General features: G+C 42.0%; 1 protein-coding gene across 1 annotated transcript in view; it reads right to left on the bottom strand.

Moving 5' to 3' along the window:
* The window catches only part of LOC129814127 (laminin subunit gamma-2-like), a 15070-nt gene extending 2279 nt beyond the window's left edge, over positions 1-12791 (bottom strand). The window contains exons 1-19 of the mRNA XM_055866955.1: positions 12499-12791; positions 10964-11137; positions 10633-10753; positions 10310-10434; positions 10078-10209; positions 7738-7927; positions 5412-5524; positions 4934-5149; positions 4492-4668; positions 4105-4320; positions 3821-3957; positions 2902-3058; positions 2441-2646; positions 2219-2298; positions 1975-2112; positions 1684-1828; positions 1049-1195; positions 683-797; positions 72-268 (exon numbers count right to left, since the gene is read on the bottom strand). Coding sequence (XP_055722930.1) covers positions 72-268; positions 683-797; positions 1049-1195; positions 1684-1828; positions 1975-2112; positions 2219-2298; positions 2441-2646; positions 2902-3058; positions 3821-3957; positions 4105-4320; positions 4492-4668; positions 4934-5149; positions 5412-5524; positions 7738-7927; positions 10078-10209; positions 10310-10434; positions 10633-10753; positions 10964-11137; positions 12499-12625 — 2913 coding nt within the window. The 5' untranslated portion in view covers positions 12626-12791. The remainder of the gene's footprint in view (positions 1-71; positions 269-682; positions 798-1048; positions 1196-1683; positions 1829-1974; positions 2113-2218; positions 2299-2440; positions 2647-2901; positions 3059-3820; positions 3958-4104; positions 4321-4491; positions 4669-4933; positions 5150-5411; positions 5525-7737; positions 7928-10077; positions 10210-10309; positions 10435-10632; positions 10754-10963; positions 11138-12498) is intronic.

The raw sequence follows: 12791 nt of genomic DNA, 5'->3' as shown, positions 1-12791 counted from the left end.
AGCTGTGGATTAGCATATGAACCCCAGTTGGATATTTCCATTGAAAGGAAAGAGTCTGTTAGTTAGGGTACCTCCAGCCGAGAGACCACAGCTTCCAGCCTGCTGAATGTGCCCAGTGCATCATTGTAGTCATCAGACACACTGCCTATGATGAATAGAGTCTCTGAGTTGTTGCCAACAGCTTGCTGAATGGTGGCGTTGATGCCAGGGAGTCTCTTTATGGCCTCGTCCGCCAAAGCCTTGTTCTTGCTGATCTGGCCGTCAAACCCTGTAGGATACAAGAGATTTAGACATAATCATCAGTGTTTTCTGGCAGGTGTATCTATAGTGTAACAGTATCTAGATATCTTTTTTTGTTATACAGTTTTAAATATATTTGCTATGTTGTAGATGCTATGTCATAAATATGTGCTTTTTAGATGAGAGAATCGTTGTATTCGGTTCAAAGGACACACAATAAAATGTTATTGATTAACTTACAGCTGCTGTAACTGCCTGTAGTGCTGTTGAACGTCATTATTGATTCAACTGAGAAATATAAGCTCAGATATAATTACAATTACTGTGTGTCTGTGCTTTTCTAATATGTGGGCCGGCCTTGTCACATAATATGCTGATAGTTTATTCATATTTCTACTGTGCTGTAGTTGGAATAAGACCTACTGAAATGTGAAAGTCATACCTCTGAGCATCTCCAGCGCATCATCCACCCCATCAATGTTGTCTGTGATAGCCTTCAGGGCCAGTTCTGTGTCAGCCTTCGCTGCATTCGCTCTAGCAAGGAGCTGGTCATATTCCTGTACGAGAGAAATACCAACAATCAACATCGTGCCAGTTATTACCATTTATAAGGGTTAGTGAAGTCATTAGCTAATTATACACTATTGAAATACTTCAGTTGGATAATCTATCAATGAATTTCAGACGTCGCAGGAAAGTATTTCCCAGAAACCTTTGAAGTTGGAATATAAGATATGATATACTACCAATCCTACACAGAAAGTTTTCTGAAAGCTGATGAGTGAATAGTGAAAGGCCTCAAGTGTACCCGTTGAGCTGCCTTCCCCAGGGCCAGGAGGTCCTCTACTGCAGCCTTGTCCTCCTGGGTCTCCTCTTGTAGCGCCTGGTACTCTGTGAGGTTTTCCTCCACCCGTTCACTCAGGCCACCCAATTTAGCTGCCACACTGTCAATGTCCTTTAGCCAGAAAACAGGAGCTCATTCAGACTCAGCGTGTTGTGCAAGTGTAATTACATACGCACTAGATTCCTCACCAGTCAGGTTTTAATTAGATCTCCTCCCCTTCTTTGCATTTTTTGCTGACTCATATCCTTGATTGTTAATTGCTTTGTTTTGTTTAAATGTAAATTAGCAAGGAAATTTTTTTGAGATCTAGCTTTACAAACATGCCATGAGACAGATTCAGTTGCCAATGGTTAGACACAATGATTTCATACTGTTCATAGTGAAAGGTGTTGAAATGTAGTAGTCTTTTCAGCTCTCTAGGACACAAGCACATTGTGGGGGAATCCTTCTCTCCCTCATTTCCAGGACGGAGACACTGTATATCTATCAATATTTGCCTATTATGATTTTTAAGATATCTCGGAAGTCTTGACCTGAGAGCAGTCACCAAATAGAGACCAGAGAAATGAGCCTGCTGAGAGGCCTGTTCTGCTCAATACCTTGAGAGGACCAGGGATGTTCAGCTCCAGGGAGGCTATCTGCTCCAGGGTGTCAGCCGCCATCCTGCTCTCATCTTGGGCAGAGCTGCTTAGGCGAGTGGCCAGGCTCTCCATGGCCTTCACCTGGGCTGAGTTCTTATCATACCTGACCAGAGGAAAACCAAATATAACAAATATCAATATAACAACAACGGTTCATCAATGATGTTATTATGCAGAACATTACATGGCTGGTAGTAGAGGATATATCATCTACTGTATTTTGACAGGAGATTGACATGAGTTTCTTACTTGGTTTTGAGATCACTGATAAGCTCTCTGATCTTGTTTTCCCTTGTCATGACAGTTCTCATGAGTGCCAGGGACTTCTCTGACTCTGCAAGAGCACTGTTTGCTGTCTTCTCCACTGTCCCCGCTTTGCTCTGATGTCTAATAAACAGTTACAACATAGAGTCATCTTTAGCACGACAAGTCATTTTCTGACATGGGATTTTCCAGTCTGTATGAATGGGACATGGAGGGGTGCAGTACTCACTTTTCAGCCAGGCCTGTTGCTCTCTGAACCAGAGTAGAGAGGCTGTCTGTGTCCACTTCTGCATCACTTAAAGGGAATTCCTAACATCGGGGTGGAAGGTAAACACTAATGAAACAGATCACTAACACGCATACATTGACATATTCATATCTCCTTACTCTCTCCTTATTTGATGACATCAGTGATAAAAGTAGAATACTACTGTACTACTATATAACTCACAGCTTGTTTGATGTTGAGTCTTGCCTCTTCTAGTTTGCGCCGCACATCATGAATGAGTGTCTGGATATCAGAGACCTGTCGTTGGTACCTCTGGTCCTGCAGCTTTATGTTGTTGATGGTGTTGGAGATCACCTGGATGTCTCTGCCTTCACTCAGCTGGGTTGTACTGATGTCTGAGAGCCGGGCCTGTAAGTCTTTCTCTGATTCTATTCAATAGAACAAAACAAAACAAGTCACCAACATGAAATCTTTGCACTTCACATATAAACCGAAAGCTTCACAAACTGAATGTGAGATACATTCGGGTGTGACAGAGATACAGTGCGTGGACGGTGCTTCACCATGTTTCAGATGCCTGGCAACCATCCTGAATTGTATTAACATATGTTGACTAATTAGAAAATGGCTGATCCTCTGATCCTTTAAGTATCTATGATGTATAACTATTCTAAATGACTTACCAGAGAGTGTCTGTGCATTTCTCTGCAGGTCTGTGACTATGTCCTCTGCTGCTCTGATGGCTCTCTCCATCTGGGCGTCGTTCACTGGTAGACTGCCACTCTCTGTACCCGTAAACAGAGTTTCTATCTCCCGCAGTTTACGAGTGTACCCCGCCATCTGTGACACATGACCCAATGGGATAGGAAAGCTTTAATCGAGCTTATGAAAGGTTATTCTCTGGTGATAGATGAAAAGAAAGCTGGCTGGAGGCCAGCACTCACACAATATTTGGGTCTAGATTGGCGAGATAAATTAAAGGTTAACAAAAAAAACATTTTTTTTTTAACCTCTACAATACTTTACTGTAGGCCTACATATTACATTCAGAATATGTAATTGGAGGCAAAGTGTGAGATGGAGCAGTAGATTCAAACCCTGAAAGGTATTCATTATGAAAGAGAAATAACTTCATAGGTTAACTGTTTTGTTTCAATACTTCAACTAGTCCTCCTTTCAATTCCTCCTCCCACACTACAGCCTGAGGGGAGGGAGCACACCAAGTGTCACCCTGTTCCCTTTTTAGTGCACTACTTTTGACCAGGGCCCTTGGGTTCTGGTGGACATTAGTGCACTACACAGTATATGGAATTGGGTGCCATTTGGGACACAACTTTCATCTTAGTTCACAGGATGCGTAGGCAATGCCAGAGAGAACACACCCCACACAAATATTTAATTTACCGGTCAAGTACTTTCCCCTCCTATTCACTATACAGTATAGCCTAGTGTACTATTTTTGACCAAGGTCTGTATATAGGGAATAGAGTGCCATTTGGGATGCATACTGTGCTGCCATTTAATAATTGGAGAGAGCACAATGACATGTTGGACCTGAATGGAAAAAGAAGACATTGATCAAATAATCCCAGTGGATTTTACCTTGGTCTTGACAGGGTTGAAGCAGGAGGGACACGCAGAATGCTGGCACTTCAGACCCTCAAAGCCTTCTCTGCATGAACACTGGCCCTGGTCACTGCATTTGTTGTACAGAGAACCCGGGGAATTGCAGCCACAAGCTAGAACGCAAAATTAAAAACAGTTGTTAAAATGTATATAAAATTGCAGACAATATTTGACTGTTAGAAACTAAAGGAGGAGCTATGTGCATCGTGTCTACGTGTGAAAGAGCTGGATATGGGGAGCAAATAAGGTGTTATCCTTACGTTTGCATGCCTCTGATGGCATGCTGTGGTGATATCCATCCAGACAGCTCTCACAGAAGAAGCCAGCGGTATGATTCAGACATTTCAGGCACTCCCCTGTCTGCGGGTCACAACTACTGACACCGTTGCACTGGCAGCGCCGACAAGGCCTCTGGACACCATTTTCCCCCAAGGGATTGCCATAGAAACCATCCTGGCAGGTGTCGCAACGTGAGCCTATTGAGAGTGAGGAAGAGGTACAATATGAAATATGCAAATAGCTGACATTGAATAATGAATACCCTAGTACACTATCCCATCTAACAGCCATGGTCTGTGACTGTGTCCCAAATGACATCCTATTCCCTATATAGTGCACTACTTTGACGATTTGTGACAGTGACTCACCAGTGGTGCCAGGTGGACAGAGGTCACACTTGATCTTCACGGTTCCTGGGCTCACAGAGCAGGCAGCTCCATTGGGACAGGGACATTTCAGACAGGACCGTGGCTGGGCAGGGTCATTATAATACCCCAGCTGGCAGGTCTGACGACCAGGGGTCTCATCTGCAGAGTAGCAATCTCCTGTGGAACGGCACAACACAAAATCACACACACACACACTTTCATCAAGACATTATTTGTCCTGCATTACATTATTTTCATTATATATGAACATCGTTTTTCAAGCATTGATTTGAACTTCTATAACTTGTCCAGGGAATGACATACTGCAAAAGGAGGTTTGTCCTGATGAAAATCAAACAAATCTCATCATTAATAGCAACAATACAAAATATATTAACACAAACATACAGTAACACGTGGACAAAGTTAAAACGTCACCAACCTGTTTCAGAGTCACAGCTTCCTCCTCTACAGCTGCAGGGCTCACAGGAGCTGTATGGGCCTTTGCTTGGAGAACTTCTCTTATACCCTGAAGCACACCTCTCACAGAACTGGCCCTCGTATCCCACTGGGCAGCTACAGTTCTGGACCCAGGCAGCAGGGGTACCGGCCCCCTGACGGGCAGACTCCATATGTACATTGTCAAGGTAACCGCGCCCTGCAAAGGACAATAAGGTATTGAGCTTTATTGAGGGATTGACAAGAGATGAAGAGAAGGCAATGTGTTGAGGATGTGTACCAGTGTCATTTTTGATAATTGATTTAGAAAGACTACATAATAAAAATGAAACTACTGAAATAAACTTGATATTAAACTGTTCCAAAGCACTTATTTACGACCAAGGAATGACTCTAAGGATCTATTTATGCAAAACAGTAAGCCATCTCATAGTCTGAGTCATACAAAAATAAACACTTACCATTTTCCCCAAATGTCCCACGGATTTTGATGGCAGTCAGATTCTGGAGGAGTTTTTGAAACTGGAAAGATGACAGGAGGGGCCTCCATTTACTGCTCTGTTGCTCATCCAGTCTGAGAATGAAAGACACAGCATGCAATGTTTACCCAAGACGTGCACAGACTCATAAAGCATGAGGGAACATCAGTATTATGCTTATGGATTTCACAGTCACACTTTACACCACCATGTCCTTATTACTGTAGCTATTGCTGTAATTACATTGTAGCTATTGTAATTATTATTGTTTTGCTTATCATGAATATGAGAATAAATATGGAAACATGTATTTTGATGGAAGCAAAAACCAGTGTTGTCACTGTATTAAACTACTATTATGGTCACGATGGTGCAGAATTGTTGTGAAGCAGGATTGGATTTGACCAATTAGAGATAAGCTGGTTGCCAAGCCATTTCCCCTTAATTGTAATTCATTTAAATCAGACAAGCAGATGACCCTCTGGCTTACTAACTGTTTTCAAGCTTTTACATTCAATCAGTGTGAGATAAAACATTGACCCCTTCACACTCCACATTCACAATGTGAAATTGTCTATAATGTGTTTCTCAATTGTTATATTTGGCATCCATCTCACTATTCACACCTGCAAACTTATCTCCTGCAGACCAAATTATGTTTGTACCTGCCCTGAGATGGACTGTTTCCTATCAGTCGGTACACTTGGTACCCCATAGCTGTGTGTTGTACACAACTTGACTTTTTTTCTACACATAATAACCCATAATGTTAATGTGGATTTTTGTTTTTTGGAAATGTTTATAAATTACTAAAAAATGAACAGCTGAAATGTCTTCAGTCAATAAGTATTCAACGCTTTTGTTATGTCAAGCCTAAATAAGTGCAGGAGTAGGAATATGCTTAACAGGTCACATAATAAGATGCATGGACTCTGCTTGTGTGCGTTAATACTGTGGTGTTTAACATGATTTTTAAATGACTACCCCATCTCTGTATCTCACACATACAATTATCTGTGACGTCCGTAAGTCAAGCAGTGAATTTCAAGCACAGATTCAACCACAAAGACCACTGAGGTTTTCCTATGGTTTGCAAAGAAGGGCACCTAGTTGGATAAAACAAAAAAAGCAGACATTGAATATACCTTTGAGCATGGTGCAGTTATTCATTTTACACTTTGGATGGTGTATCAATTCACACAGTCACTAAGCAGATACAGTTGCCCTTCCTAAATCAGTTGCCGGAGAGGAAGGAAGCCGCTCAGTGATTTCACCATGAGGCCAAAGGTGATTTTAAAAGAGTTACAGTTTAATGACTGTGATAGGAGAAAACTGAGGATGGATTAACAACATTGTAGTTACTCTACAATATGAACCTAATTGACAGAGTGAAAAGAAGGAAGCTTGTACAAAATTAAAATATTCCAAAACATGCGTCCTGTTTACAATAAGGTGCTAAAGTAATACTGCAAAAAATGTGGCGAAGAAATGAACTTTTTTGTCCTAAAAATAAAGCGTTATATCTGGGGCAAATCCAACACAACATATCATGGAGTACCACTCTTCATATTTTCAAGAATGGTGGTGGCTGAATCATGTTATGGGTATGCTTGTCATCGGCAAGGGATAGAGAGTTTTTGTTCGATAAAAATAAACAGAATAGAGCTAAGCACAGGCAAAATCCTAGAGGATAACATGGTTCAGACACTGGGAGACAAATTCACCTTTCAGCAGGACAATAACCTAAAACACAAGACCAAATATACACTGGAGTTGCTTACCAAGATGACATTGAATGTTCCTGAGTGGCGTAGTTACAGTTTTGACTTAAATCAGCTTGAAAATCTATGGCAAGACTTGAAAATGGCTGTCTAACAATGATCAACAACCAACTTGACAGAGCTTGACAATTTTTTAAAAGAATAATGGGCAAATATTGTACAGTCCAGGTGTTTAAATCTCTTAGAGATTTTCCCAGACTCACAGCTGTAATCGCTGCCAAAGGTGATTCTAACATATATTGACTCAGGGGCTTGAATACTTATCTAATCAAGATATATTAGTGTTTTATTTTCCATGAATTGAAAAAATATATAAAAACTTTGATATTACAGAGTATTTTGATTAGATCGTTGGGCAAAACAAATGATAATTCAATCAATTTTAAATCCCACTTTGTAACACAACAAAATGTGAAAAAAGTAAAGGGATGTGAATACTTTCTGAAGGAACTATTCATAACTTCACGTTTTGCTTAATGCTAGTATCAAGCGTATCCGTCTACTACAATGCTCTGCCTGATTCCCACCTGAATGTGTAGGTGATCTTCTGTCCACAGGGGACGATGGTCCTCAGGTCTCCCAGGGAAGCTGCCACTCTCAGCCCAGATCCCTCCAGCACCACATCAGCCGTGGACGGGTGGCGAACCCCTCGGTCCAGCCTCAGGGAGAAGAATATGTTCTGACCGTAGCTCAGCTCCTGGTTGCCCAGGTAAGAGTCTAGCCATCACAAAATAGAACAAGATCAAGATAATTTTAGAATCATAATAATTGATGAATGGGGACTTAAAACCCATTACAGTCCATGCCCTGTCTAAGCTGGAGGGGGACCATTTAGCTATTTGATTTTGAATTTTAAGACCCTTTAAAGTATAAAAAATATATATAAAAAATGTATCTGATTAAACATTCTATTTGGCTTTACTGCTATTAGCACATACAAACGCAATGAATGACAGATTCACTACATGGAACAACAGATAGAGATATAAGAAAGATCAGGAAACATTTGTATTTAACCCTCTATTTTTGGCACTAAACAGTCTCTAAAGATGCTTTCATAAATGTTTCCAACTGGTACTGGGGGAACTTCAGATGAGTCTTGTGAGGCCTGTGGGCTTCCTAGAGCAAATCAACTAACATGTACGTATTTGTGAGAATCACACCTTTCCACAGAGGGGTCATATTAGTGTGTAGCTTTTCAGACAGAAGTTGGCAGATCGGCTGTACCGACTTCACACGAGTCCCAAGATGCTTGTGGGGGTTTTAGCAAAACCGATGGTGTTCGTGGGAGTCTCATCTTTCCATACAGGGGTCATAATAGTTTGTAGGCCGAACCGTTCTAATGTTACAGATGAGTTTGTGAGCAGACACATTTTTGGGATGTCTCATGGTCTGACAAACATAGCTCTAGCTCTGTCATCTTTCACCGCAGATGCAGAAGTACGACATTGGTGGATGTGGTGAATTGAGACGCATGCCAATGCAAAAATATATATCTCTAGCTTAAATTGACAGATTTTTATGGGGGGTTTTGTATCATGCTAATTTGATTTCCGTGGGGGCGCATGTAACATATACACTACATGACCAGAACATCTAATTCCAACATCAATAATATGGAGTTGGTCCCCCCTTAGCTGCAATAACAGCCTTCACTCTTCTGGGAAGGCTTTCCACTAGATGTAGGAACATTGCTGTGGGGACTTGCTTTCATTCAGCCACAAGAGCATTAGTGAGGTCGGGCACTGATGTTGGGCGATTAGGTCTGGTTTGCAGTCGGTGTTCCAATTCATCCCAAAGGTGTTTGATGGGGTTGAGGACTCTGTGCAGGCCAGACAAGTTCTTCAACACCGATCGACAAACCATTTCTTTATGGACCTCGCTTTGTGCACGGGGGCATTGTCATGCTGAAACAGGAATGGGCCTTCATTAAATTGTTGCCACAAAGTTGGAAGCACGGAAACGTCTTAAATGTAATTGTATGCTGTAGTGTTAAGATTTCCCTTCACTGGAACTAAGGGGCCTAGCACGAACCATGGAAAACAGCCCGAGACTATTATTCCTAATCCACCAAACTTTACAGTTGGCTCTATGCATTGGGGCAGCGTTCTCCTGGCATGCGCCAAAACCAGATTTGTCCGTCGGACTGTTAGATGATGAAGCGGGATTCATCACTCCAGATAACGCACTTCCACTGCTCCAGTGTCCAATGGTGGCGAGCACCACTCCAGCCGACGCTTGGCATTGAGCATTGTGATCTTAGGCTTGAGCGCGGCTGCTCGGCCATGGAAACCTATTTCATTAAGCTCCTGACGAACAGTTCTTGTGCTGACATTGCTTCCAGAGGCAGTTCGGAACTCGGTAGTGAGTGTTGCAACCGAGGACAGAAGATTTTTACGCGCTACTGGCTTCAGCACATGGCGGTCCCGTTCTCTGAGCTTGTGTGGCCTACCACTTCGCAGCTGAGTTGTTGTTGCTCCTAGACTTTTCCACTTCACAAAATCAGCATTTATAGTTGACCAGGGCAGCTCTAGCATGGCAGAAATTTTCCTAAATGACTTGTTGGAAAGGTGGTATCCTATGACGGTGCCATGTTGAAAGTCACTGAGCTCTTCAGTAATGTCATTCTACTGCCAATGTTTGTCTATGGAGATTGCATGGCTGTGTGCTCGATTTCATAAACCTATCAGCAACAGGTGTGGCTGAAATAGCCGAATCCACTAATTTGAAGGGGTGTCCACATACTTTTGTATATATATTTTTGTTTGATTTTTGTTGTAACGGAAGATAAAGTTTCTCCAAAAAGAAGAGGGTACAGAAGTCAGGGCTAAGAGCTGAGAGCAGAGAACAGTGAAAGCAGCACTCACCAGGGGCATAGAGGTAAGCAGGCATGATGTCTTTGGAGATGACCTCAATGTCTTTGTGAGTGGGCGACCAGCGGAAGTGGACTTGGGATGGGGTCACACCATGAGCTGTGGCCGCTCGCCAACCCTCAGGCCCTGATAAACAGAAGATTCACACACATTTAAATATCTTAAAATTAAATATATTTCAGGTGTTTATTTTATGTTCTGATCAAGCGTATGGGTGTTAACTTACCATTGTCGAATGTTGAGGTGATTGTGTGGACTGAGTAGCCCTTTGCTGGTGAGCACTGGGTCGAGTGTCCATAGCAAAAGCAAGGTAGAGATTGAGCGATCACTGAGTTGTCAGTGAGCTGACCACTGCATAAGAAAAACATGAACACACATTTGAATTAGTCAATAATTAGTCAATCTTTATTCTAAAATTCAATAATGAAAGGAGAGGCAATACAGTAGATCCTTTTGAAGTCCTCTCAGTCCTTTCATTTTATGCCCCTATAATTCCATTCTTGTACTTACCAAACAGTACAATGTAAGTAAATGTAAAATGTATTTTACCTGTTAGCACAGCCATTTGAGCTGATAGGTGTTCCATTGGAGCATCGGTCACATTTATCCCCTTGTGCTCCCGCTCTACAGCTGCAATGTCCTCTACTGTCACAGTGGGATCCTACAGAACCTGGAAAAAACCACATAGACACCAAACATCAGGGGCCGTATTCATAAAGTCTCAGAGTCTCAGAGTAGGAGTGCTGAACTAGGATCTGTTCCATGTAATCTTACTCATTATGATCGAAAAGGCTAAACTGTTCCTAGATCAGCAGACACTTCTGAATATGGGCCCAGGTATTGTTATCATTCAATGTTCCCTCCTGTTCTGTTCACTCACCTATACGGCTACAGTTACATGGCAGACACCTGTTTCCTTCCCTCTGGTGGTGGAACCCCTCCTTGCACCTCTCACAATGCCTTCCCTCAGTGTTGTCTTGGCAGTCCACACAATGGAGGCCCCCAGAGTCAGGCAGGCAATAACGTGACTTTCCATTGCATTTACAGATGTCTGCTACAGGGGTGACATACACATTGTTCGGACATTTGTGAGCACTGTGTATAGAATCATAAAAACATTAATTTGAGTATATTGGTTAGCCTATGGGATAAGCAGTCTCCCCCTCATAAAGTCTCTTGAACACCGTGAAGAGTTAGCTGTTGCACTTTGACAGTCACATAAAATGGGGAAATGTATTATTATGTAGGCTCCATCTTTATACAATCTAAGGAGGGGTTGGCAGTAGCACAGCCTCAGTCTTTTCTCACAGTGATGTAAACTACAGTCAGAGGCCCAGATCTCATAATACCTTAATCCCAAGTGATGAGAAATGAGAGATTCTCACAATAATATCAATTATTCCCACTGTGGGCAACAACATGTTTGCAATCAAGCAAATGTCTGTTTGTTTGCTATGGTAATGGTTTGTATCATCATAGCAAACCCGTACTGCCACAAATATTTGACAACCATGTTCCCGAGCATAAGCTATACTGAGGATATCAAGTTCTCATTTCACACACTAAATGATAACTTTGAGGAGTTCCTGTGGTAATGACAGGCTGCTGCATGTAGCTGTTTTTGTCGATTGGGTAATATAGAAAGGTACACAGAGCTCAGAACCTAAAGTCGTCATGCCCTAAGAGGAGATAGACTTTACCCATTACCACATGAGTCATTGTCTGCATCCCAAATGGCACCCTATTCCTATTTAGTGCACTACTATTGGGCAGGGCCCATAGTAGTGCACACCATAGGGAATAGGATGCCATTAGGGACAGAGTCATCAGCAATGCAGTGATTCAGTGCCTCCAGGTCGATATGGTTGCCCAAAGGCTTAACAACACTCAGCTCAGCAGCTCCAGGACTTAATACCTATATCTGCCCCACCTTATCACCTCACCACAAAGTAAGTAACATCAGAAAGTGTTGCTGATTTACTCTCTTCGCCAAGAATACCACAAATAAACATATCCACTTTCACATAAAGATCTACTGTGAGACCTTCATAGACTATAGAGGCTCTGTAGTATTATCATGTTTCTTAAAGCACAAACCCCGTTCTCCTAAATGCATACCTGTATTAAAATTCATTAGAGGAAATGTGCCATTTTGATATCTACTGCTATAGTTACAGAGGCAGAATACACAAATACAGGTGTATGGGAATACAACAAATGCTGCAGGTAGGCCAATTAGCTACAATAGTGTTTTGTAGGGTACCTCCTATCGTCTGAGTCTGAAAGAAGTCAAATAATTCTAAATGCATGTCCCCAACTCGAAACCAACAACCTATTTAATGAATTCTTTACAATTCATTATTACATTATTCAAGGCTAGCAGAGAGGAAAGATAAAAATATAGTGGACACTCACATCCTCCATAGCTGTAGGTTCCTTGGACAGACAACCAGGTACAAAGAGAAAGTCCACACAGAAATATCCAACTGCTCTTCATGGTCGCAGAAACTCTAATAGAAATTAAGAACATCAATAGTCTCATATAAGTAAACTAATGGACTTATCAGGCCGGCTACACCTAATGCTTCTGCCCAAGATACCCAGGTGAGCTTCTTTTAACACCTCCCCTGTGGCAGGCTGTGACACGTCGGGCACAGTCTCTCAGCTGGAAGGTTACTCACTTGTGATTCAGAGCCAACACACTGGCT

This window comes from Salvelinus fontinalis, chromosome 17 (assembly GCF_029448725.1).
Source record: "Salvelinus fontinalis isolate EN_2023a chromosome 17, ASM2944872v1, whole genome shotgun sequence".
NCBI lineage: Eukaryota > Metazoa > Chordata > Actinopteri > Salmoniformes > Salmonidae > Salvelinus > Salvelinus fontinalis.
Note: the sequence above shows the minus strand (reverse complement) of the source record. Positions and strands in the feature narration are given on the sequence as shown.